Source organism: Colletotrichum phormii (assembly GCF_030913505.1).
Source record: "Colletotrichum phormii strain CBS 102054 chromosome Unknown BDP81scaffold_5, whole genome shotgun sequence".
NCBI lineage: Eukaryota > Fungi > Ascomycota > Sordariomycetes > Glomerellales > Glomerellaceae > Colletotrichum > Colletotrichum phormii.
The window spans coordinates 1362164-1387716 of record NW_026851447.1 but is presented as its reverse complement, the minus strand read 5'-3'; the positions used below and the strand labels follow the sequence as shown (position 1 = coordinate 1387716).

Sequence of the window (25553 nt, the reverse complement as noted above, 5' to 3'; positions counted from 1 at the left end):
GTAACCCGTCGGTGTCGATGCTGGTTGCTGCTCGTCGCTGCCGTCTCGACAGCATCGTACCGCTCGCCCTGCCTACCCTGATGTTCTTTCTCCCCCATAATGGCAACCTCCATCTTTGAACATAAAGTCATTGAGATAGACGGTCATTGTCTGCTCGGTTTTTGCTGAATGAGTAGCCGTCGTCTCGATATCACAAAGGAGAAGGGGGAAAAAGGTCGGAACGAACAATCAGCCATCGAACAGAAGTGATCTCGGCCCCGTCTCGTCTCGTTCCAGTTTCCCGATATACTGCTTCGCCTGTCTCTCCCACGTCTGTCAAATCATTGCTGCCTTTCCTGCTCGCCCAAGTCCACGACTACACAGACTTATTTGCCAACACTCTTCGAACTCAAACCCAACCCTAGCATCCCGTCGTGTCTCGCACCGTCGACAACGTACATACACCCCCTGTCTCTTCTGCTTCTTCAAACGCCCCCCTTCCGAAGCCTGGTGTAAGTCCAAACGTCTCATAGCTTTGAACGCCTCGCCCACTTGTCCCCAGTCCCAACTCGCATCTGTTTGCACACCACCTGCAAACCCTTACAGCCCAAAAGATGACAGATGTGGTCTCTACGCCTCGGCCACGGCGGTCAACCTCTTCCTCCGGTGGCATCTCTGCCCATTCGGCCATGGAACGAAAAGCAAGCCAGGAGACGGACGAGGGACCAGACTCAGTAGGCTCTGCTGGCAGTCGCGCAAGCAGAAAGCGCGTTGCGTCCATCGATATTGAGGAAGTGAATACCTCCAAAGTGAGGAATCTCAGCTTGGAGACCAGACCGATGAGCGGCCAGGGCGGCAGGAACAGCATCTGTCTCTGCACACCAGGACTCAAGATCCCAAGGCCTCGCAACCGTGAGTCGCACATCTTTCGCTCTTCATCCCGCACCATCGTTCGGCGCATCTTCGTCACAGACCTGGTCTGAGACCGACCTCGGGGGACTCTTCTTTGTCGGACAATCCAAACAGGCTACTGGACACTTGTGCAATGCCCGCTGACTGACGTCGTTCTTTGACAGCCTTCATATTGTATAGGCAACACCATCAGGCTGATGTCACCAGGGAATTCCCAGGTCTTTCCAACCCAGAGATATCCAAGATCATAGGACGGCGGTGGAGAACACAAGACTCGCGAGAGAAGGAAACCTGGAGGCAGCTGGGAGAAGAGGAGAAGAGACGCCACGCAAAAGAATACCCGGGTTACCGCTATCAGCCTCGTCGTGGTAGATCTGGCAGTCATTCAGGATCGTCGGCCTCGACTGATCCAGGCCGGTGCCCCAACTGCGGTGGCAGATTCATCGCAGCGCCGAGAACGCCGTCAACACCAGCAGGCACACCGACAGCCGCAAAACCGAAGATGCAGCCGCATCACCCGAGCGAGGCTCGCGGCGGGGATAGCGATCACCTTCGACGTGCTTTACCTGGAGCAAAACAGCCTTACCAACACCAACATAACAACTTGCGGGAAGTGGAAGAAGAATACGAACCAATGTCGCCATCTCCCGAGCTCAAACGACGCCGATTCAACCCCCCCACGGGATATTACCAGGCAGTCCCTTCACCCGGACCATACACAGGCCATCCTCTATCGAGGCAGCCTAGATCGTCGGTGAGTATGCCTCCCACGCCGCCGGTCGCCGGCTACGGGCCTTTACCCGGTCCATCATCACTCGTGAGGCCCGGGTATAGCAATATGGCACCCCCTCCTCCACGACCGCCCCATCCGGCGAACGCAGGGCCAAGCCGCGGCCCGGGTTACGATGAGAGTCTTCGACTGGCACCTCTCCAGACCCAGTCGTCTCCGCCACTCAACAGAGACAACGATACAAACGACCGCCCGAGTGTACACCCAATGACTGGCATGGGCATCGCAAACCCGAGGGATAGATATGCTCAAAGCCTTGAGGCCATGATCATGACGATTCCTTTCTGGAGCAAGCTGAAGGTCCTGCAAAAGATTAGTCCGACTTTGGCTCCGCCGGGACCGACCAGCCCTGATATCGAGATCCGCGGCGCAGTCGTTGCCGTTGAGGGGGCTGATCCTCGACAGCTGGAGCAGGTGGGAACGGCAGTGCACCGGTCTCTCCTTGGATTGAGCGAGATCGATCTGAAAACGTGGAGCGAGGGACCGAGTACGCCGTTGTCTGTCCTGTCGGCCGAAGACGACACAAGGATGAACGACACGGCCTCTGCTGGCGGCGGCAGCAGCAGCAGCAGGAAGAGCAGCCATTCGCAGCCCAACCTACACGCCTCGGAGCTGTTCTCTAACTATATGGAGAGCATCCTGAAGTGGCATGTGAAGTCGCGAGAGATCATCAAGCATGTATCCACCAAGCCGGCTTTCGCACCGGACCCGCCTCCGCTTACGAGACGGGCATCGGAGGGGGAGGCTGTCGGGTCCCGACACAGCTCGATATCGGCACCCAGCAAAACGCCAGTCGCCCTCCTCCCCGCAGGATTCAGCTTGACCCTCTCAGACAAGTACGCTTGCACATTACCCATCTATGATTGCTATGCCCCGATCGACCATTGGCAATGGGTATCGACCTTGTGGAGGGGAATCATTGGACCGGACCTTGTCATCTACGTCAAGTCAGTGACTGAGGAGGAAATCACTCACGCAGGTGCAGTCGAGTTTCGAGGACCGGGTGTGATGATTGTCAGGGTTGCGCATAATAAGTCCTTGGACGAGAAGACTGAGCGACGCATCTCTTTTGAGTTGGTTGAGTGGATTCGAGGAGGCAGCTACCAGGAAGGGTTCGGGCGAGGTTGAGGTGGTTACAAAAGCGGACTTAATAATGTGATGATTTGAGCGGTACGCGGCGGTGGATTTCCTTCTTTTTGGATCGAGACACACTATCGATTTTTCCTGACATAGCGTAGGCGTAAATAGGAAAACCAAAATACGGAGTAAACGTATTGAGTCGATTATTGAAAAGCATCCTCGAGTGAGACTGTGAGAGTGCATCCGAACTTCCTGAATAGGTCAAATGATATTTCCCTGCGTTGCGTCGAGAGCTAATATGCTGCGCACTGACAGCTTCATCGAAAATTGCATTTCATGAGCGTTCCGCTGAAGGGAATGAGACAATGTCGCTGTGTGTTCTCTTTGAAGCCCGTTTGCTTTGTGTTCGAGAGAGCATTGTTGTCCTCTGCTTTCCGTGTTTTCTTCGTAAGGCCTTATGAGGGATGTCCCTCGCGGGTACCAATATATACAGTTATCCATAGGAAAGATTCGTTTAAGCTCATAGCGGTGGATGGACCCTGAGATGCAAGGCAGGAAGCAGCCAATCAGGCATTGACTTTGTATTGACATCACCCCAGATGAACCCCTTCCCTTGTTAGTCTAGTCGCAGGTGCCGCAGCAGCAGCAAGCTCCAAGCTCCAGCGCGTTTATCCGATTGGGACGCGCTCCGAATGGCCCCCTTGGTGACATCCAAACACAACGTAATCATCCAAGTACACATCACGCATCACGACGACGGGGCCTCAACGACTGGCCCACGCCCCCACGACCAATCGACAGCAATAACGAACATGGTTATCTCTCAGTAGAGTCACAGTCGCGGAACAATGTCGGAGCTCGCAGTTGGCCAGACGGTGCGTCTATCAGACGGCCGGACTGGCATCGTGCGCTTCGCCGGTGGAACGCATTTCGCCAGCGGCGATTGGGTGGGCATCGAGCTCGAGGATGATAGCGGGAAGAACGATGGCAGCGTCCAGGGCGAGCGGTACTTTGACTGTGCCCTAGGACATGGCATGTTTGTGCGCCCGACGACGTTGGCCATCATTGCCCAGGCGCCTGCTCCGGCGGCGAAGCCAGCAGCTCGTAGGCCTAGCCGGCCGAGTAGCTTCAATCCAGGCGCCGGGAGGACGACCAGCGATACGAGTTTGACTAAGAGGATGAGTCTGAATGCACCGAGCCCGAGTCCGGGGCCTAAGGTGTCCCGGCCGACGAGTACATTACGGGTGAGTATACAGATACCTAAGCAAATCAAGAGCAGCGAGTAACAATGGATGTGCAGTCACCAACCAAGTCACCCACAAAACAGCTCGGATCAGCAACATCGAGTACCGCGCCATCGCGAACTACCACACCCTCCAATACACGTACACCAGCCACAGCCGCAAAAACGCGGCCAAGCGTGGGAACTTCTCGTAGCTCCATGGGACCTCCGCCAATACCTGCCAACAGAACCACCAGACAGCCCTCGACATCTTCGGCGCCAACACGGCCCACCCCAGGCAGGCCCAATAGTGGTCGACTTTCCATCTCTGGACGGGCTGCCGGTTCTGCGAGAAGGCCCTCCGCAGACATGGGAGCTGGGAAGAACGCCGACAGCGGCGAAGACGCAGGTGCTACGTCTCCCAATAAAGATGGCGAGACAAGCCCCGTGAGAGCAAGGACAAAGGCTTTGGAGAAGCTCACTTCAGGCTCGGCGTCTACTACGCCTACAAGCTCGACGAAACCAGCGACAACCGCCCGTTCTACACCAAATGCCGCCGCTGCGAATAGAGAAATAGAGGACCTCAAGGCCAAGCTCAAAGTGCTTGAGAGAAAGAGGTTGGAGGACAGGGAGAAGTTGAAGCAGTTGGACCAGGTCCAAGGCGAGCGGGACAGATTCCAGTCGATTATAGAAAAGTTGCAGGCAAAATACCAGCCCCAACAGAGCGAGAACAACGAATTGCGAAAACAGCTGAAGGAGGCAGAGGAGAGATTTGAATCCATCGAGTCGATGCAGATGGAGCACGAGACTGCCCTGGAGCTGGCCACGTTGGACCGTGAGATGGCTGAAGAGACGGCCGAGGTTCTTAAGGTTGAACTTGAGGCTCTGAAGCAGAAGTCGGAAGAGCTGGAGCTCGAAGTGGAGATTCTCCGCGAAGAGAATGCGGAATTCGGTCAGGGCATGTCGGCGGAAGACCGCGCTAGCACCGGGTGGCTGCAGATGGAGAGGACGAACGAGCGGCTCCGTGAAGCTCTGCTGCGACTGCGCGATTTGACTCAGCAACAAGAAGAGGAGCTCAAGGACCAAATTAAGACTTTGGAGGACGACCTCCAGGAATTCGGCACCGTCAAGGAGCAGTTCGATGCGGCAAAGGAGAAGTTGGCCCAGTCCGAGGCTGCCGTTGAAGATCTTCGGCAACAACTGGACAATGCTTTGGGCGCTGAAGATATGATCGAGGATCTCACTGAGCGTAACATGAGCATGTCTGAGCAAATCGAGGAACTCAAGGCCGTCATCGAGGACCTCGAGAACCTCAAGGAGATTAACGACGAGCTGGAGATCAACCATGTCCAGAACGAAAAGGAGATGCAAGAGGACCTTGACTTCAAGGACAGCGTGATCACAGAGCAGGCTCGACGGGCAGGCGAGCAGGAGGAGGCCCTCGAGGACATGGAATACACCTTGTCTCGATTCAGAGGACTGGTCACCAGCCTGCAGAGCGACCTGGAGGACATGCGGGCGTCACACGCTGTGACCGAGACGGAATCCGAGCAGCTTAACAGCAAGTCCCGCGCTATGATGGACCTGAACATGAAGCTCCAGATCTCCGCCTCTAAGGCTCAAGTCAAGACGATCGACCTCGAGCTACGACGACTGGAGGCCCAGGAGGCCGAGCAACACTTGGAGATTGTCAAGATGTTCCTGCCCGATACTTACAAGGAGGACCAAGACTCTGTGCTTGCTCTGCTAAGATTCAGGAGGTTGGCCTTCAAGGCCGAGCTCTTGCAGTCGTTCATCAAGGAGCGCGTCAACGGCCAGCCTCATCCTGGCCACGAGGACGACGTCTTTGCCGGCTGCGATGCTATCGACAAGCTCACATGGGTCGCTTCTATGTGCCAACGCTTCACCAACGCTATCAGCCACTGCTCGATTGATCAATTCCAGCGGTTCCAGAACGCCTTGTTCGAGCTGGAGCCAGTGGAGCGGGCCCTGAACGGATGGATCGACGGCTTGCGACGAGACGATCTCAAGGAGCAGAAGTGTGCGGATGAACTCCAGCGCACGATCGCGCTCATGTCCCACCTTGCCGAGGTTCACCTCACCAACGAGTTGCCCGACTTCGCCGAGGACACGTACATGCAGACTGTTGTCATGCAGAGCCATCTTGAGTCTGCCGGAGCCACGTTTGCTGCCTTGCGCGGAATGGTCCAGAGAGTCGTACCTTCAGAGTCCGAAGACGACGAGATGGCGCAGCACTTTAGCAAGAAGTCCGAGTTTGTCGTTGCTCAGACCCGGAGTGCCAAGGTCATTGCTGGAAAGGCTGTTCGGGCTCTGCAAGATCTCAAGTCTCGCTCGCTGGCGTTGCCGCAAGAGACCAAGGAGTCGTTTGAGCAGTGCCAGGATGCCACTCAACAGCTGGCGGCTTTGGCTCGTGAGATCGGCTCCGACCTGCATACGCTCCTGCAAGAGGAGGGCCGTCACGAGCCCTTCACGTACCGGGAAGTACAGGACACAATCTCCATGGCCACCACCAAGGTCACCATGTCGAGCGAGTCTGATCTCTTCTCGACGTACCTGTCCAGGCTTCGTACTCTTACTAGCCAAATTTCAGACCTGGCGGCGCTTAGCGCAGATTTGTCTCAGACGCAAGAGTTTGAAGTCAGCCCCGCACCATGGAAGCTTCGTTCCCAGGAGCTCAAGGCCATCAAGACGATCCCCGTCGACGCGGAGGAGGAGATGCGCCGCCTTAAGGAGGAGCACAACGAAGCCCGCGTGGCGATTGCGCAGCGCGACGAGAACCTCAGCACTGCCAACCTCAAGATTGAGACCCTCGAGTCGAGGATGAAGGATGCTAATGCCAAGGCTTCCCGCATCGAGGATCTCGAGGCGCAGATCGAGGCTGCCAAGCAGAAGGCTGCCAGTCTCAACGAGGACATTGACAAGCAAGACCGTGAGCTCAAGACGCTGGAGACAGACCGCGACAAGTGGAAAAAGATTGCCGGTGACAGCAAAGCTTTCGCCGACGGTGCCGGTGCAGCGGGCGCCAAGGCCGGTCAGGAGCGGGCGGTCGCCACGGCGCGCGAGATGGATGCTCTCAAGAGCGAGATTGCGAGCCTGCAGGCTGCCGTGCGATATCTCCGCGAGGACAACAGGCGCGCCAGGACGACGGAGCAGCACAGTTACGACTGGCTGGCGGAGCCGCTCACCAAGTCGCCGTCCGTCGTCGAGCAGCGCCGCGCCCTCGTTGTGGCGGAGGGCAAGGACGTTCTCAGCGAGCTGGTCAAATTCACAACGTCCGCCCGTGTCTACGACCTTGCATCCCTGCCGGAGGACAAGCTCGCGTGGAAGCCCGCGCGCAGCACGCCGCAGTACCACGCGGCCAAGCAGAGGGAGGACCTCGCGGCGTGGAACAGCTGGCGGAACTCGGTGCTCAAGAAGTCAGAGGTCGTACTGGGACGCAAGGATGGTGCGGCGGCGGAGAAGAGGCAGATGATGAAGAGCGTAGCGGCGAGATTGCAGATTCGTCTGCCGGACGCGGACGGCAAGATGGTGCCCGGCGGCGGGAGGGATGTGCAGATTGTGGGATCGCGCGAGTGGGAGGGGATACAGGGCCGACTGGCGGCAGTATGATTATCATGGAAGCGATGCGATGTGGTAGAAGGACTAGTAGGATGTTAAATACCCCTGAATCCCGACCTTATTCTTCAAGTCTAGCATGCTCTGATTGGGCTTCTTTTTTGGCTCGGCTCTACGACCCCCTTTGTACCTCCGTGATGTCGTTTGACTGTTGACCATTGGCCGTTGTCCGTGGTCTAACTTTTCATGATAATGCCTAGGACCCGACGACTCCTTGAATGAGATAACCCCTGACAAGCTCTCTCTTTCTCTCGACTGACAATACCCGGGCCTCAATCAAGCCTTGCCCTTGCCCTTCTTCTTCTTCCCAGCCTTGTCCTCACCAGCACCACTACCGCCGCCCAAAGCACCTCCCTGAGCCTGCTGCATCAACGCCGCCATCGGATCCCCACCCCCCTGCATCTCCTTCATCATATCCTTGAACAAATTCTCGCTGACACCGCCGCCCGTCATGGCGGGACTGATATACGGCAACAGCTCGCCCATCTTCCAACCTCGCGGGACAGCAGGCCTAGGCCACGGCTTACTGGGGTCATGCGCCGGCGCGCCCTGCACGCGCGCCTTGAGCGCGGGGCTCTCCTCCGTCGTCGGGTTGCGCTTGAGGTGCTCCGCGACGAGGATGTACAGGTGGTGCTTATTCTTGACCTCCTGCGACCCCGCAGGCCGACTCGCGGCGCTGGCTTTCCCGCCGTCCGGGCCCGTTTGTCCCGCGAAGCGCGTGCGGATCTTGACGCGGCCCGGGTTCGCCCAGTCCTTTGGGTGGAATTTGGCGGGCTCGAAGAGCGTGGGGAGGCGGAGGGCGGCGCAGGCGTTTACGATTTCGCGGGCGATGGGGTTCTCGACGGCGAGGGATTTGGGGACGCGGCGGCCTTGGGCGCGGGTGCGGCGGGCGTCAAAGTAGATTGGGTAGAGGCACTGGAAGTCTGCGTATTGTTTCTGGTCGACTGTTGTTTGGAAGTCGGAGGCGCCGCGGGGGTTTGGGTTGGCGGCGGCGGCGGGGGGGATGGTGGAGGGGTTTATCTGCGGTGCGCGGGATGCTGATTTGGGCTCGACGCGGCGCATGATGTCGTTGTCGGCAAAGTCGTCAATGTCGCCCTCGGAGGGGTCTGATGCCTCGAGGTCGCTGTCTTCGACCTCTTCTATGCGTGGGTGCGACATGGTTGTGGTTTGTCTTGGGGGGGGGGGGGGGGTTATTAGTGGTCGCCACTTGTTTTGTTGTATCCGATTGAGCTCGTGACTCTAAAATGAGGTCCGCTTCGGGTGCTTTTCGTCGTTGTCGTCGTTGGTGGTGGTTGGGACCTGACGTGGGAAAGGTGAGGTGAGGTGAGGATACAGTTGTCGATTGAAGAGGAGGCTCTCTCTGCTAGTCCACTCTGGGATTTTGGCCGGCGGGTGTGGGGTTGCAAGACCACGGTTCGTGGTGGGGTTTGGGCTGGGAGTGGCGGGGTCCACTATCCCGCTGGGGTTCGGCAGACAGGCACAGGGCATCACATCACCTCAGCTCATGGGTAGCTTAAGGAGGAAGATATAATCGGAGACTCGTTGTACATCATCAGTAAGTAAGCATGGCGCCTTTCCATGGAAATCAAAAGAGTAAGTAAGCAAGGTAAATCTTACTAGCAAAAAAAAAAAAAAAAGTCTGATCGGGAATTCGAACTAACGACCTTCAAAAATAGATGCCACCGGGGGTCGAGCTACTGGCGCGGAGGTCGGGAGTGAGCAGTCCCAACTGTTACGCCAACAGGTCTCCTCATCCGACGGTGACAATATGAGCAAAAAGCCGACCTGTATACCAAGAGCCTCAGGTGTTGGCCTTGCAAGGCCAGGATTCTGATGTACGGCTGGTAACCCCTCAAGCACTGTAGGAGGGCATCTGGCGTAGACAATATTCAGAAAACAGCTATTCATGTATAGCTATACGAAGCTCATGTGGCAAGCTCAAATTGCCAATGAGCAAGCTAATCATACACAAATTAAATTCTCAGGAGCAACCCCAGCACGTATGGAGACCATCAGCAGATGAGCTACAACTCTCTGTGCCATAGCTAATCCATGTGCCAACGCAAGTTCTCTCCTTCTCCCTCCCTTTGTCTCTCTTCCCCTCCGAAAAAAATCGGTACCTCAAAGCTTCTCAGTTTTCGTGAATCTTGGCATTCTTGAACTTTGTGCCAGGTGGATGGTCCTCAACTCTGAACTTGCAAAACGGGTGAGTGCAGGTGGTTCCGGTGATGCTGGGACACTGTAACCTTTGTTAGCACAAATCATTCCGCAAGGGTGAAAATCGAAGCTTACATGATGTCCATAGATGCAGTTGTCTACATCACACTCCTGACCGCTGGTGCAGGGGTTGAGACGAGTCAAGTGGGCAATGGCGTTAATCTCATCCGCGTTGGGCTTGTACTTGTGTTCAAAGCAGCACTCGTCGCCCTTGGCACAAGGTCCACGCAGGTAATGGTTGTTGCACAGCTTGTCCTTGCCCGTTCGTTTCTTAATGTTGTCCATAGCCGTCGGGTTGATGGGGATGGGAGCGTCAAGGCCACGTTCGCCAGGGTTCCACGCCGGTGTCGACACTTTGGGCTCCGTAGCCTTTCGAGCCGGAACATTGGCAGCTTTATTGGCCAACGGGGTGGTGATGACTGGGGGCGGGCTTGCCTTGGCAGTAACTCCAGCCCAGGAAGAAGAAGCTGTCGTAACCGCTGTGTCAGGAGGCGAGGTCGGCGAAGCTACAACCACCACAGGCGAAGATGAAGACGCTCTAGATGGAGCCGGATAGAAAGGTGTCGGAGCCGCCGCCGCCGCCGCTGAAGATCTGGCGTAGGCCGCCTCGGCGCGTTCAGAAGCGCGGTCGATACTTCTATCAATGAGCTTTTGGTTTCGGAAAAGGCTGGGCAGCGGGTCGAGGATATGAACGTTGGTGTTTTTCAGCTCTCTGACCGTGGCGACGCCCTCAATTAGACTGACTCTCGAGCGAGTATCTGTATCCTGAAGAATCTCATCGAGAAAAGGGGCATAACCCGCATCGTGGGAAATGCCAAGCAAAATCTGTCTGCAGTTGTAGTTTCGCAAATGCCAACGGGTGGCCTCTGGTATCAAATTAGCCCATCTGTCACTTCACAATACCATCTAGACTTGAGTAGAACTCACCTTTGATCTTCGAGTCGGCACGTTCCTTACCGTGACCGACGTCGATGAAATCAAACGAAGCTTTGGCCTGGGTGAAACCCAAAGAAAACTCCTTGAGCTCGGACTCGCTGTCGAGGCAGCCATCTCTGCACATAGCACGTCCAAGGCCCGATAGATTGGCGCAAACTTTGGCGACGATTTCAACCTCACCCGACTGGCTGCCAACGTACTCGGCAACAGCGGTGCGGAGGGCGTAGGCGGCTTGCTTGCCGCCCTCGATGCCTTGTCTGATAAACGATTCTTGAAACTGGTGAGGGGCGCCGCGGTAAGCATTCCATCGATAAACTGAGATAGCAGTTGGGGCCACGTACAAGGAGTCCGTCTCCATCAATTAGAATCAAGACGTAGGGATTGCGATTCTGCGAGGTTTAGTCACTCCGAAGTTAGAGGGCGGGGGTAAAGCTGCTGGGCAGCAGACGGCGCCGGTATCTACCTTCATGTAGCTGTTATCATAATCAAGCTCTTGCAGCACCTGCTGCATCTCTCTTCTGGAAGTGGTGGCATGCTCGAGGTCAAGCTTTGCATTACGCAGCTCCTGCTTGAGCATTTGATTTTCACCGGCATATTGGCCCTGAATTTCTTTGCAGTATATCAAAAGATCCTGTAGGGTGGGAAAATCAAAACGAGGTTAGCGGAATGGAACTTTGGTCAAGGTTCATAACCTTGTTCAGAGGGGCGGTCCCATGTTGGGATGGACGGGAACAGCAGTTCGTCGCGTTTCGTACAGGTGGGTTGAGTGTAGGCTTGGAACGGTGGCGATGAGGGAAGTAGGGGGATCAGCAGCCGAAGCGCGTCAACCATGATGATAGCTGCAGCGCCAACGCCAAACAGGCGCTGGAGCTAGGTAGCCGCGGTAGCAAAAGTTGACGACCTCCATCAGAAAGCTCAAGCTCAATCCGGGGGTGGCTTTGCTGCGGGACCCTGCCGGGCAAGGAATAGGAAGCTTTGGTCTCTCTGCAGACGCAGAAAAGCCGTGGAAAGGACGCTGAAGATTCAACTGGGAAGGGGTGGGCAGGGAATGGCATACAATGAGGGAAAGTGGAAAGCGTAAACGTACCTTCATCAGCTGGTCGCTGGCGTTCTGGAAGCCCTGCAAGGTCTGATAGCGAGTGACAAAGTCCATGATCTCTGAATTATCCAAGGCCATTTTGGTTGACGATTTTTCTTTTGTAATGCCTGTTCCGATGGCCGAAGGAAAGGTGTTGCTCAGCGAGAAAGGAAAAGAATGCAACGGAGACTGGCTACTGGCTCGAAGGTAAGGTGGCAGAACAGGGGCCGAATTGTTGGTGTTGATGCCCAGGTTGTTGGTGTCAAAAGGCGACCGGGTGGTCGTGGTATGAGTGGTGGTGGGCATCTTGTTCCTTTTTTTTCTTTTTCTTTTTCTCCCACTGCCCTTGGGCTGACTGAGTGAGAGCTGCTTCTTTTCTGCCGCCAGTTAGATTCAGCGAACAAAATAACAATCGAAAGAGCCCAAGCAGGAAGAGTGGGAAGGTGAGGCGGACGCTGCAGTCCTTGTGTGCCAAAGAGAAAAAGCAACAAGTCGCGGCGGTGGTCTCGACTGGAGCACTCTCTATTGGCGCCGGGGTGCAGGTGCAGGTGCAGGTACGGTAGGTGGGTGAGTGAGCGAGAGTGAGTGAGTGAGTGAGTGAGAGTGAGTGTGCGTGTATGTGTGTTGTGCTTGGACGGGACGTGTGGATGAGTTTGGTGCTTGAGGTGGTGCTTGGGTAGTAAAAATAAAAATAAAAAATAAAAATAAAAAGTGAAAGTACCGTGCCTGCCTCTTGTGCTTGTGATGCTTTGGTGCGATGGCCCAGCCGGATCAGGCAGATGGTGTGCCCTGCTGCAGGTGTTGCTGTAGCAAGAAATGTGCCTAGCCAGTACGTAGCAGATTACGTCTATTCTGGAAGGCGATATATGAGAGGCGAGGTGAGGTGAGGTAACCTATTGACCAGGTTCGTGTGCAATGTAGGAGAATCGCGTAGGTAGGCTGCTGGTGTGTGTTGGTATGGGGAAAGGATCTTTGTGGCTAAACCCTTTCTTCACATCCAGAGCTTTGCGTGAGCTGCAATGAGAAAATTGAGGGTCGTAAAAGGCAAGAAGCCAAGACAGGTGGGTAGGTAACAAAAAGTGTAAGAATGGGAAAGCAAAGTGAGATGCAGCCAAAGACAAGAGAGACAAGCACTCAGGCTACCTCAGCGCAGCTCACGTCTCTCGTGGATCGGCGATGGGATTGATAAGGTTGATAGCCGGACAGGGCTGGAGTTTGGGGGCTGGAGACGACGTTCAAGATGGTTGATCCAGGCAAAAGTTGTAGGCAAGTAAAGGTAGGTAGTGCCTGAGGGCTGAAAAGGTGAGGTGTGACGACGGGTTGGAGGTGAAGTAGGTAATGCCAAAAAGCCTCTGATGGTGCGTCTCGAGAAAGCGAGCAGAGGCTAGGAAGGCAATGCAACGCCAGGCAAGACGAGAGACAATGGGGTAGGATCGGGATTCGACCAGACCAGGATTCAGGACGAAGGTTGGTTGGTGGATGGGGGTCTTGGGTGAGAGGGCGTAGTACGAATATGTCTGAGGTTGAGACGAGTTAAGTCAATAAACGGTGGGCGCCGGAGAGATTTTTTTTTTTAAAAAAAAATTAAAATTTGAAAAAATCCCAGCTTCTTTCTCCTTCGCACTTTACGAATAAGGGTCAATAAGACGGTTTTATGTATAAGGTGGAAAGAAACGAACAAATATTACGGACGGATCTGCGAGACGGAACAACGCAGCAACAAACTGGTTTGGGATTTTAAGATGCCAGTCGTCTGTTGCGTGCTGTCTGCTTTCTCTCCCAATCGATACCTGACAGTAGAGAGAGTGACAGGAAGCGGTGAAGCCAGGACCGGATTCCTGTATATCGATCTGCTGGGACCCGGGAGACGGAAGGCAGGATGAGCGCTCACTGGCCGAGGAGTGTGATGGATGGTATTGGATGGCGGAGGCAAACTTCTTGATCAAAAGTACGGGTAGACTTGTCAAGAGATGGGGAAATTCACAAGGGAATTAAGAGAATCGGTGGGAAGATAATTGCAAATGCAAAAAAGCAAGCGTCCGATAAGATGTTAGACACGCCACAACACAAGTCGTTGGCTGGCGCAAATTGATTTTTCCCCCTTCCTGTATGGTGTTGGTGCCGTACTGTCTGGACCCCGGAAAAAATTGTCAAACTGGCATACGAAAAAAAATAAAAAAAATTTACCGCTGGTCCCAATCGTCATAGGCCGCAAGAATATGCGTACCTTCCATCCCGCAAGACACCGGCGACACGCTTCCATTCCCCGGTACGCCGAGCGACACACAAATGAACTTGGGTACCTTAGGACGTGGACATGATAGCAATCATACAGTCAGGATATGAATAGGGTATATTTGGTCATCAATGCATACTCGTTGTATCTGCCTCGACCAATTTTTGGCTACCTGCTGACTGACGACTACCTAGCAATGGCTGCGATGTGTGTTGCAATGTGCCTGGCCTGCACCTCGACTGATTATCCACCGCATGTGCATGAGATGCCATTTTAGCGACAACTTGCGAGGCACCACGGAACCGGTAAGCAGGCACTGGCAGAGCAGCTTGCTCCTTCTCCGCTGGCGCTAATCCCCTACCGGTGCCCCACCTCACAGAGGGCGGGATCCTCCTGACTGGCCAGCATCCCCCATCGCGGCAGGGGTGCCTGCCCTTCAGCTGTAAATCAATCGTCTCGAAAGGCGCTCAACTTCTCAACTCCAAATCAACCCACCAATAAGTGCAGCCAATGACAACAACTCAAAGTCATGCACTCAACCGCCGCTAGGCCGCGACCTTTTCACCATCTCTTTTTCGACTCTCACCTGCAACGTCCTAAAAAACGCCTTGCCGTCCCTGTTCCCTCTGCTACCGCAATATCGACACCCCTCGCTCCCTCTTCCAGGTGTTACGGATATCTTACTCCGACTTAAAGGCGAGCGGCTCAGGCTTAAATGTCCCTAAATGGCCTTTGTTTCTGTCCGGTTCAAACATGGTTCCTCAGTCTTCCATATAACGTACGTAGCAAGGGGCTCAAACAGATGACGGGTCGTACTGGTTTAGCAAGTTCCACACACTGTCATTCCCAAAATCTCCTTCAAATGATGTTGTTCCGGCCACTGGCGGTGGCGGTGTCGCGGCTCCCCATGCGGGCAGAGATCCGTCATCCGGTATGCCGTTAAGATCGTGGTAAATGAGGTCTCCCATCGGGAACAGCGGCGCAATCGACGTAAAATCCCAGCTATTGGGTATGTTCCAGTCCGAGGTAGATGTTGGCAGAGGGTACGTCGATGCCGTGTCTGATGCCATGGGCAATGATGTCGGCGTCGCCACCGTGCTACTCTTGCTCACTGGCGTATCTGCCGTGGCCGCTGTGGTCGTTGACACCGATCCGCGGCCGGATAGACTGCTGTTGTCCGCCGTTGACGCCGGGGTTGTCTGGGACGCCAGGCTCGACAGGCTCGCTGGTGGCGCCGGGTTTCCTACTGCTTTCTTAAACTTATTAAATATCGCCTGGAGAACACCCTTTGCCGCCTTCGCAAGAGGATTTCTCTCTTGCATCGCTTCAAACCTCTCCGTTGTCCAGTGGAAGTGTTGCATGGCGCTGCCTGCCATATCCAGGTTCTCCTTGGGGAATAGGATATAAATCGACGCCATGAGCACGACTGCGTCAAAGCTGCCAAAGAACAGCGAGAAACTGAATGCGCTTGTCAGTCGATATCCGATTAGGAGATGCACAAGACTTACTTTCGCCATGAACCAGCGTCGAGGCCTTGAAATGTGAGCATCTGTCGATGCAACATTTCAATGCTGGCCTTGAGCGCCTCTGTCCGACTCTTCTGCCTGTTAAAGATGTAGGGTCGGTGCAGCGCCATCAGATTGAACAGATTCATCTGCGGCAGGTAAAACCGCACTGACTGCAGCCAGGAGCACGAAGGGTTACCGTCCCATTTCGTGTCCGGATTCTCCAGGCGGAAGTATGCGGGCGTTGCCTCGTCGAGTTCCATACATATTTGGTGCACCCGGTCGACCTTGGAGTAGTCTTTCGGACACGGACCGTCATGTTCGAGCTCCAGAATCTCGCGCATTGGACCGACGAGCTTGAAAGCCCATATGCTTTTAGTCAACGGGGTTGGAGGATCTCTTTCGTCATCCCTTGGCGCAATGGGCGTCTTGCGGCGGTCTTTTGGCGGAGGCGCGTCTATTGGCAGACTTGGCGGGAGTATACGCCAGTCGATGCTGCCAGGACGTCCTAGCACAAGCGCACAGTGGATGTCCCTGGCCGGTGTCAGCCGAGTCATGAATAGCCATCCTTGCCGTCCGGCAATTGCTCACCATGTCATGAGGACCATGTAAAGCTTTCTCCTCCGCTGAATCAGCCACATGTTCTCGAGCATATCTCCAGTGTCATCGCTGGCCGGGGAAGGATCCAGGCTATCCCGGTGCATGCCAATCTCTTGAGCATCTCGAATAGCGCTACCAATGGCATGCCACTGTACTCATCATTAGCTTTCTGATAGCTTTGAGCTACGCACGGGAGTTCACCTACCGATTCCGTGACCTTTGCCATGTACTTGAGAAACGCAGCTCGAAGAAAGTCGGCCTGGACTGTTGTGAGCGTGATTTGCCGCTTACCAAGCAGTGACAAAATGCCAACGCCAGATTCGCTGTAGTCCGCGGCAAGGTCCTCGAAAGTCATGTTCCCGGCATACTTGAGATGGTCGTAAAAGTCTTGCGACCCTTCCGGCAGAGTCAACAAGGCCGTCGCCAATACCTGGAAGAGCAGCGCAGGAAAGACTCGCAGATCGGGCGAGAGACCCTGTGGTCCAGAGTTGGAAAGCACGCTAAAGGGAATGTTGGACCACTCGGCAAACTGTTCCTTGAAGAGATCCTCCTCGAGAGCAAAGTACTGGTGGTTGAACTCGGTAAAGTATACGTCGATGAGCTTTTCAATATACCCCTTTGCCGGCAACTGCCTGATCAAAGACTTGTATCGCTCCTTTGTCGCGAACTGGTCTTCGACGTGGGCTGCGCCGCCGAGATGCGACAATTGGCCGTCACCGTTGGCGCTTTCGATTTTCCTCATCAGACCGAGCGTGGAAGCTCCAGCTTGCGAGTAGCCCCAGTTCGCGGCGGCATTGGAGAGGCTCTGGACGTGTGTCGATCTTGCGCCCTCGCCGTCCGGCTTACGGTTGTCTTTCGCCGTGGGTGCGCCCGTTTCGTACTTGCAAGCATCCTGTTTGTTGCGCGACTTGCAGTTGGCGCATGGGAGGTCTCGGTCGCACTGCGCACCAGAAAATGTGTCAGCTACAAATTGCAATGGCGGAGGGACAATTGTTGCGGGCAAGGCATAGCAAACCAACCTTTTGCTTTCGTCGGTGACATTCCGTGCAAGAAATCACCACACGTCTGCGCTTCTTGGGCGGCGGTCGGGCGTCTTGCGTCTGGTTCTGCAATTGGGTCGGTGTTTGAGTTGGACTTGTGCTCGAGTTCTGACCATCCCGCGCCGAGGGTGGTTTCTCGGAGCTGTTACGCCGGTCGTCGGCCATGGTCGGCCGCCGTAAATGTGTGTTTATGCGTATATACGGTGAATACTATGTGGGGGACGTGGTTGTTGAATGGTGGTGTTCGTGAAGGCGCACTCGGGGAACGGCACGACGTTCTCGAATTGTCGGCGCCGTCGCCGCCTCGGGGATTGGTTGTGTCAGTGATTCAGGGTATTCGGTCCGCAAAGTGGGAGCCGCCTGAATTTCGCCGCGAGCTCGGCACGTGGGTTGATGGAGTTGGCTGGGCGTCTGAGTATCCTTCGTAGAGTCGCGCAGACAGGCGCAAAGCCTAGATTGGAACAGAAGAGAGGCGGAACACGTAAGAAAACCCGGGAAATGTTGATCTCGGTCGTTCTTCCTCGTGGTAATAGCTGCCGGAAGAGATGGAGGGAGGAGGGATGGACGATTACGGAAGCAGAATGGGTGGGAAAAGTTGGAAAACAGGACCCGCCCACGATCAACCTGTGACTCTCGTCGGCGAGCGAAGCAGATGTCGCCTCACACTGGGACACTGTGTGGATGAGAGCGGAACCTGGTAATTGAGTAAGGTCAAATGGTATGCCGGTATGCTGGGCTGGAGACGCACTCAGTGAGAAAGAGCTGCTACTGCGTAAGGTAAGGTAAGGTAGATAGACGGTGTTTGTTGGTAATTCGATCGGGGTTGGAAAAGACGATGGTGAGCGTATTCGTAAATATGGGCAACCGGGGTCCAGAAGTGACAGGCACTCGCTCTTTCCCTAGGTAAGGTATCCGTAGGTAAGGTAGGCTTCAACTTGTCTCTCACACACAGCTCACTCAACTTGCTGCAAAGGGCAAGCAAGCACTTGGTGCTGGCAGTTGCGCTCCTTCCAGTTCCAGTCCAGGTCTGCGGCAAGAGCAAGGCAAGGCATGTGGCCGGCGGTGTTCGATTGTGGGGCCGGGAGTTGATCCTGTCTCTCTACCTTACGGAGTAGGTACACAGTAAGGTAAGGTAGCTTGTAACTTGTAAGGGTATTTCGTTTTGCCCTTTTCGATTCTTGGTAAGGTCTAAGGTGCAATAATGGGTAGCATTCCCTGAAAGCTCCAAAGGATAGAAGAAAATAAGAAACTCCCGTCGTCAAAGGGCGTTTTCTAAATCCCCATACTTTTCTTACACGTCCGGCCGGCACTTGGATATGGCTAATGTAATGTGATGACACGCGAAAAGGTAAGTACTAGTAGGCAAATGTACCGACCAACCTTGGGACAAAGTACCATACCATACGGAAAGCCCATCGACAACAAAAACATCAGATCCAAAAATCCATTTCAACCATCCATGGTCCATCCATCCCACCACTCCCCTGGAACTCATCATACCTACTCTGACGACACCGACGGAACGAACGGCCGGCCCCTAGGGTCAACCGTCACGCAACGATGCTCCCAAGACAGCTAGCTGCTGTTTTGTGATTTGCTGCACCTGCAGCTGTCCCATCGTCAATCCGCCCAAGCTTTTCTAGCCTTTGCCGACATGGATTACACCCCTAACTGGACTCTCTCAGTACGGAGTATCGTTCGACACTTTGGATCGGCAGCTTGGGGGGGGGGGGGGGGGGGGTCACATTGAGAGAGGTCTTGGAGGTTCTTGGGGGGAGAGTGCACGACAACACCAGGCAGCCATATGGGAATTTCCTCCGGCTTCCTGTACACACAGACTTCTGCAGGTCATGGCGGCAAGCAAGAAAGAAGAAACCCGCGTTCCGCACCGTTCGCGTTCGCCTAGGCTGGTAATAGTCGGAGTAAGGAAGAAGGAGAAAAAAGCATCGTGCCATCGTCTTCCGCGGATCGCCTTTTTTCAGGAGGTACCTTAGGAAGGGGACCCGAACAATAGGAAACACACGGCGTGGAGGGGTAGGGCCGGCAGCGTGCCGACAGGGGCACGGCGCGCCGAAAAATCAATGTGAGATGAGAGAGAGAGAGAGAGAGAGAGAGAGAGAGAGAGAGAGAGAGAGAGAGAGAGAGAGAGAGAGATCTCATCCCACGGCTCTCACGTCCCACGTTCCTCTCACGTCCCAACGTCCTACTTTCCAACACACGGCCAATGTGCCTTCATGGATCCCGTCTGTCGCACCAATGCCCTTCGTAGCCAGCGTCAGCGATCCGTCGGCGGTCGTCGTCTTAAGAGGCAAAAAAGGCTGCTAGTGCGATGATGCTCTGGTATTCGTTACTTTCCCTACGGACGTATGGCGTTGTGTGTTTGCGCTGTGCGGCAGTATGGAAGTTAAGTACGTGCTGTGCGAGGTGTGCACCGGCTGGCCCCTTGCTTGATCTTAGTGCGCGTGGCAACGGTGCACTGCTCAGCTTTAAATTCGTGTACCATCTTTTTTGGTTTGGGGGGAATAATAGCCTTCTTTTTTTTTCTTTCTTTTTTTTCGAATCTCGCACCTCATCACATCGCGGGACTTGGAGAGAACATGTCGCATCCCGGGGAACCTTGCCCGCCGACCCGTCCTCTCCTCTCCTCTGCTCCCTATGTGTGTCTCTGTTTCTGTACAAAGTAGACTCCTAAAGGTAATGGGGTAATAGAACTATACGCATAGTTCTTCTGCCTTCAGATCGGACCTGGCCCCGTCTCCCCAGGACCCAAAGTCATCTCGTCGGCTTTAGGAGTTTTGCCCATTGTCCGCCAAAGTCCGTTGTCCAATCGCCTATAGGCTATCCGTATGGGCGAACATTCTCAACCACCCCCCCTTCCCTGTCTCCCCTTCCCTGTCTCCCCTTCCCTTGCCCGTGCCATGTTTTGCAGTAACATGCTTGGATGCCACATGCCGCACACCATGCCGTCGAGAACTTACTTTACCGTCAGCTTGTCGCAGAACCATGAAGCTATAGAAGGTTGCGATCAACGGCAGTTCAAGGTAGCTCAGGTACATGCTTTTTCAATAGCCGATCACCGACACCTTGACTGGAGTAGGGATCTGACCTGATCTGTGAACCGAGTAAGAGCGAGCTACTCAGAAAGAACGGTAGGTAGCAGCAGCAGCAGCCGGACACCCAGTGAACCGCTGCCACACCTCGAGAAAAAAGATCGATGGATACTGCGGACGGGTTTGCTCACGATCCAGAGGGTATGCAGCAGACTTGGAGATCGAGGCAAGGACCATACTCAGACAAGTAAAACGTGGCAGAGACTGTCATTTGAATGATATATGAACTGCAACTGTCCGCATGCAAGACCTACAGTTGTAGAACCCGCAGAAATTCAACGCCGATCCCTTTTTTTGTTTTGTGCCCGTCTTCCCGGTCGCCGAGTCCCCCCGTCTAAGAAATCGCCTCAGTGCCGAGTCCGAATCCCCATCCTCTACGATATGAATACCATTGCAAGACCGAATATGCATGAACCAGCAGCAGCACCCTAGAGAATATGGCATAAGAGCCCCCCCCCGACGTCGGTACGACTGGAAAAAACGATAGAAAAAAACACGCCTGGGTATTGACTTGGGGGTGTGTATGAGTGTGGTGGGTAGGTGGAGGAGGGTGAAGGGTGGAGGGTGTGGATGTTTGTGTAGGAGACGAACCGCCTATGCCACCCGGGAGAGATAGGCCTTCCAAGCCTTCCTGCGGTATCTCTCGGCCTCCGATTGAGGATCACCCGCCTTCAGAATACCGCGACCAACGATGACGACATCGGTGCCGCAAAGCTCAACAAGCTTCTGAGGCGTGTTGTACTGCTGTCCCTTGCCGTCACCCGCAACGGCACCGTTCTCCTCGTCACCTTCCGGCGGCAGTTGGCATCCCGGTGTCATGTGAATGAAAGAGTCCTCCGGCTCGGTGTTGAGGCTCTCCTGGGACACGAAGCCCATGACAAAGTTCTTGTTTTCCCTGGCCGCTTCGACGCAAGCCTGGGTATACTCCTTGTTCATGAAGTTGCCAGCACTGGACATTTGCGCCAGAATGAGAAGACCGCGATCCATGGGTGCCTCTTCGATTCCAGCGTACAGGACCTCGTCAGAGCTGTGGGACTCGTTTCTCGGGAATCGAGGGGAAGGCGCAGGTTCGAAGTGTTGTGTCAAGGTCGTGATGGAGACAATGCTACCCTTTCGTCCGTTGACGTCGGATGGTCGGGGGGTGCCAATGGTATGTTCAAAGCCGTCCCCGTTGTTGTCCTCATCGTAATCGTCGAAGCTCTCCGACCTCGGTGTTCCAACCGTAACCGATGTCTTGACTTCGTAGGGATACCTTTCGCGCCATCTTGCGGCAGCCTCTGCGAGAGCTGTGACAGCGGCCTGGCCCGGAACCATATTGACATTGATAATGTGAGCCCATTCGATGATCCTTGCGGATCCAGCGACGTACTGCATCTGGACCGTGTTGCCAATGTCGCCGAACTTGCGATCCTCGAAAATCAGGAAACCATGTTTGCGAGCTAGTGCGGCAAGCTTAGCGCCAGTACCAGTTTGCGGGTTGAAGTCCCAGCCGGAGACGATGTCGTGATGTGTCTTGAGCACAACAATGGAAGGTCCGACCTTGTCGGCAAGGTAAAGCAACTCTCTTGCGGTGGGGACGTCGGCGCTGAGGCAAAGGTTGGAAGCCTTCAAGTCCATCAATCGGAGGAGGTAGGCTGTGAGCGGATGGCTGGCGGATTCGGCGCGTCCGGCGAAGGTCGCCTTCAAAGTGCCGTGAGAGGTCATCCTAACAGATGTCTCTCGATTCGTTAATACTACAGTCGATTTCGCGCAGGGGACGTGCCGCTGTACCAAGTTGGTAGGAGTTGTGCACTACGGCGAGGCTTCCAATTGAAGAAGGTATGTATGACAGTGGAGAAGGTGAAGGTGCCTGTCTGGGTTGGGCAAGTCGAAGCTGACGAAGATGGCTGAGAGAGCGCAAACAGGGTTTTTGTAAGGTGAGGTACAAGGAGAGTGTGCGTAGAGGGCGTTGCAATTGCTCAGGTCTGACAGTGTTCGTGCCGTGCCGGGCTTGGGCTTTGACTTGAGAGCTGGGCTTGACTAGATGCAACGTGGGCGTGTCGTGACGTGAGGGAGAGACAAACAGAGACCCGACCAGAGAGGAAAGGGGAAAGGAAGCGTGAGGCGGGAGTCCAGAATAATAAAGTGACGAGACAGCGTGAGGTGGGCTGGACTCTTTTTAGTGAGGACTAGAACAGATAATAAGTTAGTGAGAAGTTGATGTGTTGTGTGTGTGTGTGTGTGTGTGTGTGTGTGTGTGTGTGTGTGTGTGTGTGCAATGTGACTGTGGGGGTGCGCTTAAGATTAGATAGGTCAGTCCCGTCTATGGCGAGGTGAGGTACTGTCCTAGACTCCCAGTCTCCAGGTAAAGCCGCAAGCCGCAAGCCAGGTGCTGAGAGCGGCCGACTAAAAAATTGTCGGAGGGGAACATGGAAGGAGACGGGGGGGGGGGGGGGCTTGGAGGGGAGGAAGGAGGGGTTCTCTCGTCCGTTCTGCATGTCCAGATCCCCGTCAAAAAAGGCAAGAACGGGGCTGGCTGGATTGGAGGAGGGGAGGGCCCAAGGTACCTCAGATCCAAGGGGGGGGGCCACTTTTGGGGGCCGGAGCGGGAGATCCAGGAGGAACCAACCAAAAAAAAATTGTGCATGTGTTAAATAAAAAATAAAAAAGTCCCATGTCGTTCAAAGGTGACGGGAGCAGAGAGAGAAAGACTGGACTCAGAGAGGAGGAGAGACATTTGACGAGGATGCTTTGATGGTAGCAATATCGGAGGGACCCGAGGGATAGCGCCAATGGAAGGAAGAGGGAGGAATAGATCCTAAACAATGCCCTTCTTTCCCTTATTTGCCTTCCTCCTACGGAGTACTTTACTTTGTCTATCCGTCCATTACCAAAGTAATTACTCCGTAATAACATTCTTATGGTCAAGTACTCTGGACCTTGGGCTTGGCGACGAATCGAATGAATCTGCATCAAAAGGCTCCTCCATCTGTAGTTTACCTCAATTTTAAAACTCCATGCCCCCTTTTTCTCGCTTCTTACACCACGTTCGTCTACTCGTACGCATCCACATCCAAATGCCTCTCGCGGCATGTCGACACCGTCATCTACCGTAGCTTTGCCTCTCCGGCTAGTGTGCAGAGTCGCAGAGTCACAGAGTCCAGCTGCTGCATTCCTGGTCATCGGAATCGGACTGGCCAGGGACACCGCCGTTCTTGGCCGGGCTGGGACATCCCGACACATCCTTGTCAGTATACGATACCCTGAATCGACCATGGTACGGAGCGGGAGTGCAGTATGTACATAGGTAATTCGGTAAGACGCCTGGCCTGGTGTTCAAAGGCATTGTACGGATGCACAATACGCTGTGGGCGAATTAGTTGATTAGTAGTGTGTGTCCGTAGTCTTAGAACCAAAGCATGCCGACCTTCCATATGGCATCCCGGCAACCAGACCTGTCCATGCCGCCGCCAATGCCAAACTAAGGGACTGACTGACTTCTTCCAGGCATGCGAATGAATGGACTACGTCGCCGCCGATGGTCAGTTGGGCAAATGATTCAATACATAGCCGACTTCAGCTCCCATCACCTCATCTCACCAGACCAAACCGGCCCCGGAGCTTCGAGGGGCCGCTGACCATACTGCGGCAGATACATTTCGCTACCAAACTATGACCCCAAAGCCAATCTGAAAGGAAAATCAAAAAGAAGAAAAGAAGAAACGGCAAACTCGAGCCGCGGCATCCCTCAGGCTCGACGGCAGCATGCCTGAGTCGATCCCCATAGGCAGACCGACCAGATGAGATGGGCTCGAACCCACCTTTTGCCCGTTATGGAACAGACCAGACGTCCGGCAAAAGTATATTTCTTTCTCCGATCAGACCCTGCAAATGTGACGTGTAGCCCTGTGGACAAGGGTTTCGATGATTTGTTCTATTCGTAGTGTGTGTTTCTTCACGCCGATGGAACTGTCGCCGAAGACAGCAACCACCACTTGCGCAGGACCAGCGCAGCTAACACAATTGTGGTGTCGTAGAACGGAAACCATGGATGCAGTGGACGCACCAATCCTATCTCCTCCACTGCTTGACTTTGCGTTGCATTGAGCGGCAGTGCGAATTGTGTCAATCTTCCTGTCGGCCCGTTGCAAAAAATATGGTTGGAAGTGCAGAGTATCTATCCTACCCGTATAGAATGAGATGTGATGGGGTGTAGACCAAAGGAAAGCATCCCGGTTTACAAAGTCTGAAAAAGCAACCGTGACTTGTACCACCACCGTCATTTTCTGTGCATCGCCGATGAGAGACAAGAGGCCGGTCGAGCTCGACTGTGGTGACCCGGAGGGCTGATTGGTTCCTCGTGTGGCCGCAGCCGTCGAAATTCGACGCCGGAAGCGGCAACGCCGTCTCATGCGGTGAAGCCGCCGCGGCCGCCTCTAGAACCACGCAACGGTGAAGGCTACGGCCCCGAAGCTGTGGGTGAGCCTGGTGAGCTACTTAGGCTTCACGTATCCGTATCCATAGCTGCCTCTCTTCGGTCTATCAAGTTCAGCCGGCTGGACAATATCGTGCCATGCCCCCGGGTCTTAGTCCCACCAAGTAAGGCATTCTCGTGCCATTTTGCGAGGGCGAGACGGGAAGTCCGATGAACCAAAGAACGGTGTGTGCTTCTTCCCCGCAACCATGCTACCTTCTGCCGGGAGCCCTGGCCTCGTTCCCTTTTCAAACTTAGCCCAACGGCTTCTGCCGACGGTAGCGCAGAAACGCCGACTCATGGCCAGTCTGTCGTGCTGTCAAACACGTGCAGACTTGCAGTATCCGTATTCCGTAGATAGAAATCGATAAGTTGCGGCAAAGCTGGCTCTCGAAAATGCCTACGAGACGTCCAAGCTCTCGGAAACGGCCTTGGCAAGTCCCCGACGTGCTCGATAAATAAGGACCACCCGCCAAACAATGAGTCTGGGGTGTTTGCCGAGACTAGACGAGCTGCACCAACTTACCACCCGAGGACGCGACATATTCGGGTCCCCGCGATCGGCAATCACCCGGCGATGATGTTGGGCTGAGGGGCCATGGTGTCGGGACTCTTCCTTTAAGGTCTTGGGAAAACACCCGGCAGCATACGGTTCGTTTCGTGCGTCCACTCGGACTGAAACTGACAGTCCAGGCTAACGAGCCTGGGTGCCTGGCCAGCAGCTCGGACAGCAGGATTGACTTGTGGCCTGTCGATCAG

General features: G+C 54.7%; 7 protein-coding genes across 7 annotated transcripts; 3 read left to right on the top strand and 4 right to left on the bottom strand.

Annotated features, from left to right (window-relative positions):
- The first annotated feature begins 220 nt into the window (after positions 1 to 220).
- BDP81DRAFT_181145 (HMG box protein) lies at positions 221 to 3143 on the top strand. The gene is made up of 2 exons (XM_060582285.1): positions 221 to 891; positions 1056 to 3143. The coding sequence occupies exons 1-2, from the start codon at positions 594 to 596 to the stop codon at positions 2807 to 2809; spliced, it is 2052 nt and encodes a 683-aa protein (XP_060448261.1). The 5' UTR covers positions 221 to 593; the 3' UTR covers positions 2810 to 3143.
- Positions 3144 to 3609: 466 nt separating this feature from the next.
- Positions 3610 to 7613, top strand: BDP81DRAFT_447303 (CAP-Gly domain-containing protein; the record flags this gene model as incomplete). Its single annotated transcript, XM_060592166.1, has 2 exons — positions 3610 to 4005; positions 4062 to 7613. The coding sequence occupies 2 exons, from the start codon at positions 3610 to 3612 to the stop codon at positions 7611 to 7613; spliced, it is 3948 nt and encodes a 1315-aa protein (XP_060448260.1).
- A 282-nt stretch (positions 7614 to 7895) lies between these two features.
- BDP81DRAFT_459067 (signal recognition particle, SRP19 subunit) lies at positions 7896 to 8777 on the bottom strand (the record flags this gene model as incomplete). Its single annotated transcript, XM_060593498.1, has 1 exon — positions 7896 to 8777. The coding sequence occupies one exon, from the start codon at positions 8775 to 8777 to the stop codon at positions 7896 to 7898; it is 882 nt and encodes a 293-aa protein (XP_060448259.1).
- A 973-nt stretch (positions 8778 to 9750) lies between these two features.
- On the bottom strand, positions 9751 to 12156 carry BDP81DRAFT_459066 (uncharacterized protein; the record flags this gene model as incomplete). The annotated part of the gene is made up of 6 exons (XM_060593497.1): positions 9751 to 9858; positions 9912 to 10702; positions 10764 to 11049; positions 11114 to 11161; positions 11236 to 11373; positions 11860 to 12156. The coding sequence occupies 6 exons, from the start codon at positions 12154 to 12156 to the stop codon at positions 9751 to 9753; spliced, it is 1668 nt and encodes a 555-aa protein (XP_060448258.1).
- A 2724-nt stretch (positions 12157 to 14880) lies between these two features.
- On the bottom strand, positions 14881 to 17396 carry BDP81DRAFT_459065 (fungal-specific transcription factor domain-containing protein; the record flags this gene model as incomplete). Its single annotated transcript, XM_060593496.1, has 5 exons — positions 14881 to 15544; positions 15595 to 16125; positions 16183 to 16340; positions 16397 to 17131; positions 17211 to 17396. 5 exons carry the CDS (start codon positions 17394 to 17396, stop codon positions 14881 to 14883), a joined length of 2274 nt encoding a protein of 757 aa, XP_060448257.1.
- A 2108-nt stretch (positions 17397 to 19504) lies between these two features.
- Positions 19505 to 20120, top strand: BDP81DRAFT_181012 (uncharacterized protein). The gene has a single exon (XM_060582283.1). The coding sequence runs from the start codon at positions 19561 to 19563 to the stop codon at positions 19921 to 19923; it is 363 nt and encodes a 120-aa protein (XP_060448256.1). The 5' UTR covers positions 19505 to 19560; the 3' UTR covers positions 19924 to 20120.
- Positions 20121 to 20935: 815 nt separating this feature from the next.
- BDP81DRAFT_447299 (orotidine 5'-phosphate decarboxylase/HUMPS family protein) lies at positions 20936 to 22045 on the bottom strand (the record flags this gene model as incomplete). The annotated part of the gene is made up of 1 exon (XM_060592165.1): positions 20936 to 22045. One exon carries the CDS (start codon positions 22043 to 22045, stop codon positions 20936 to 20938), a length of 1110 nt encoding a protein of 369 aa, XP_060448255.1.
- Between the last annotated feature and the right edge of the window lie 3508 nt (positions 22046 to 25553).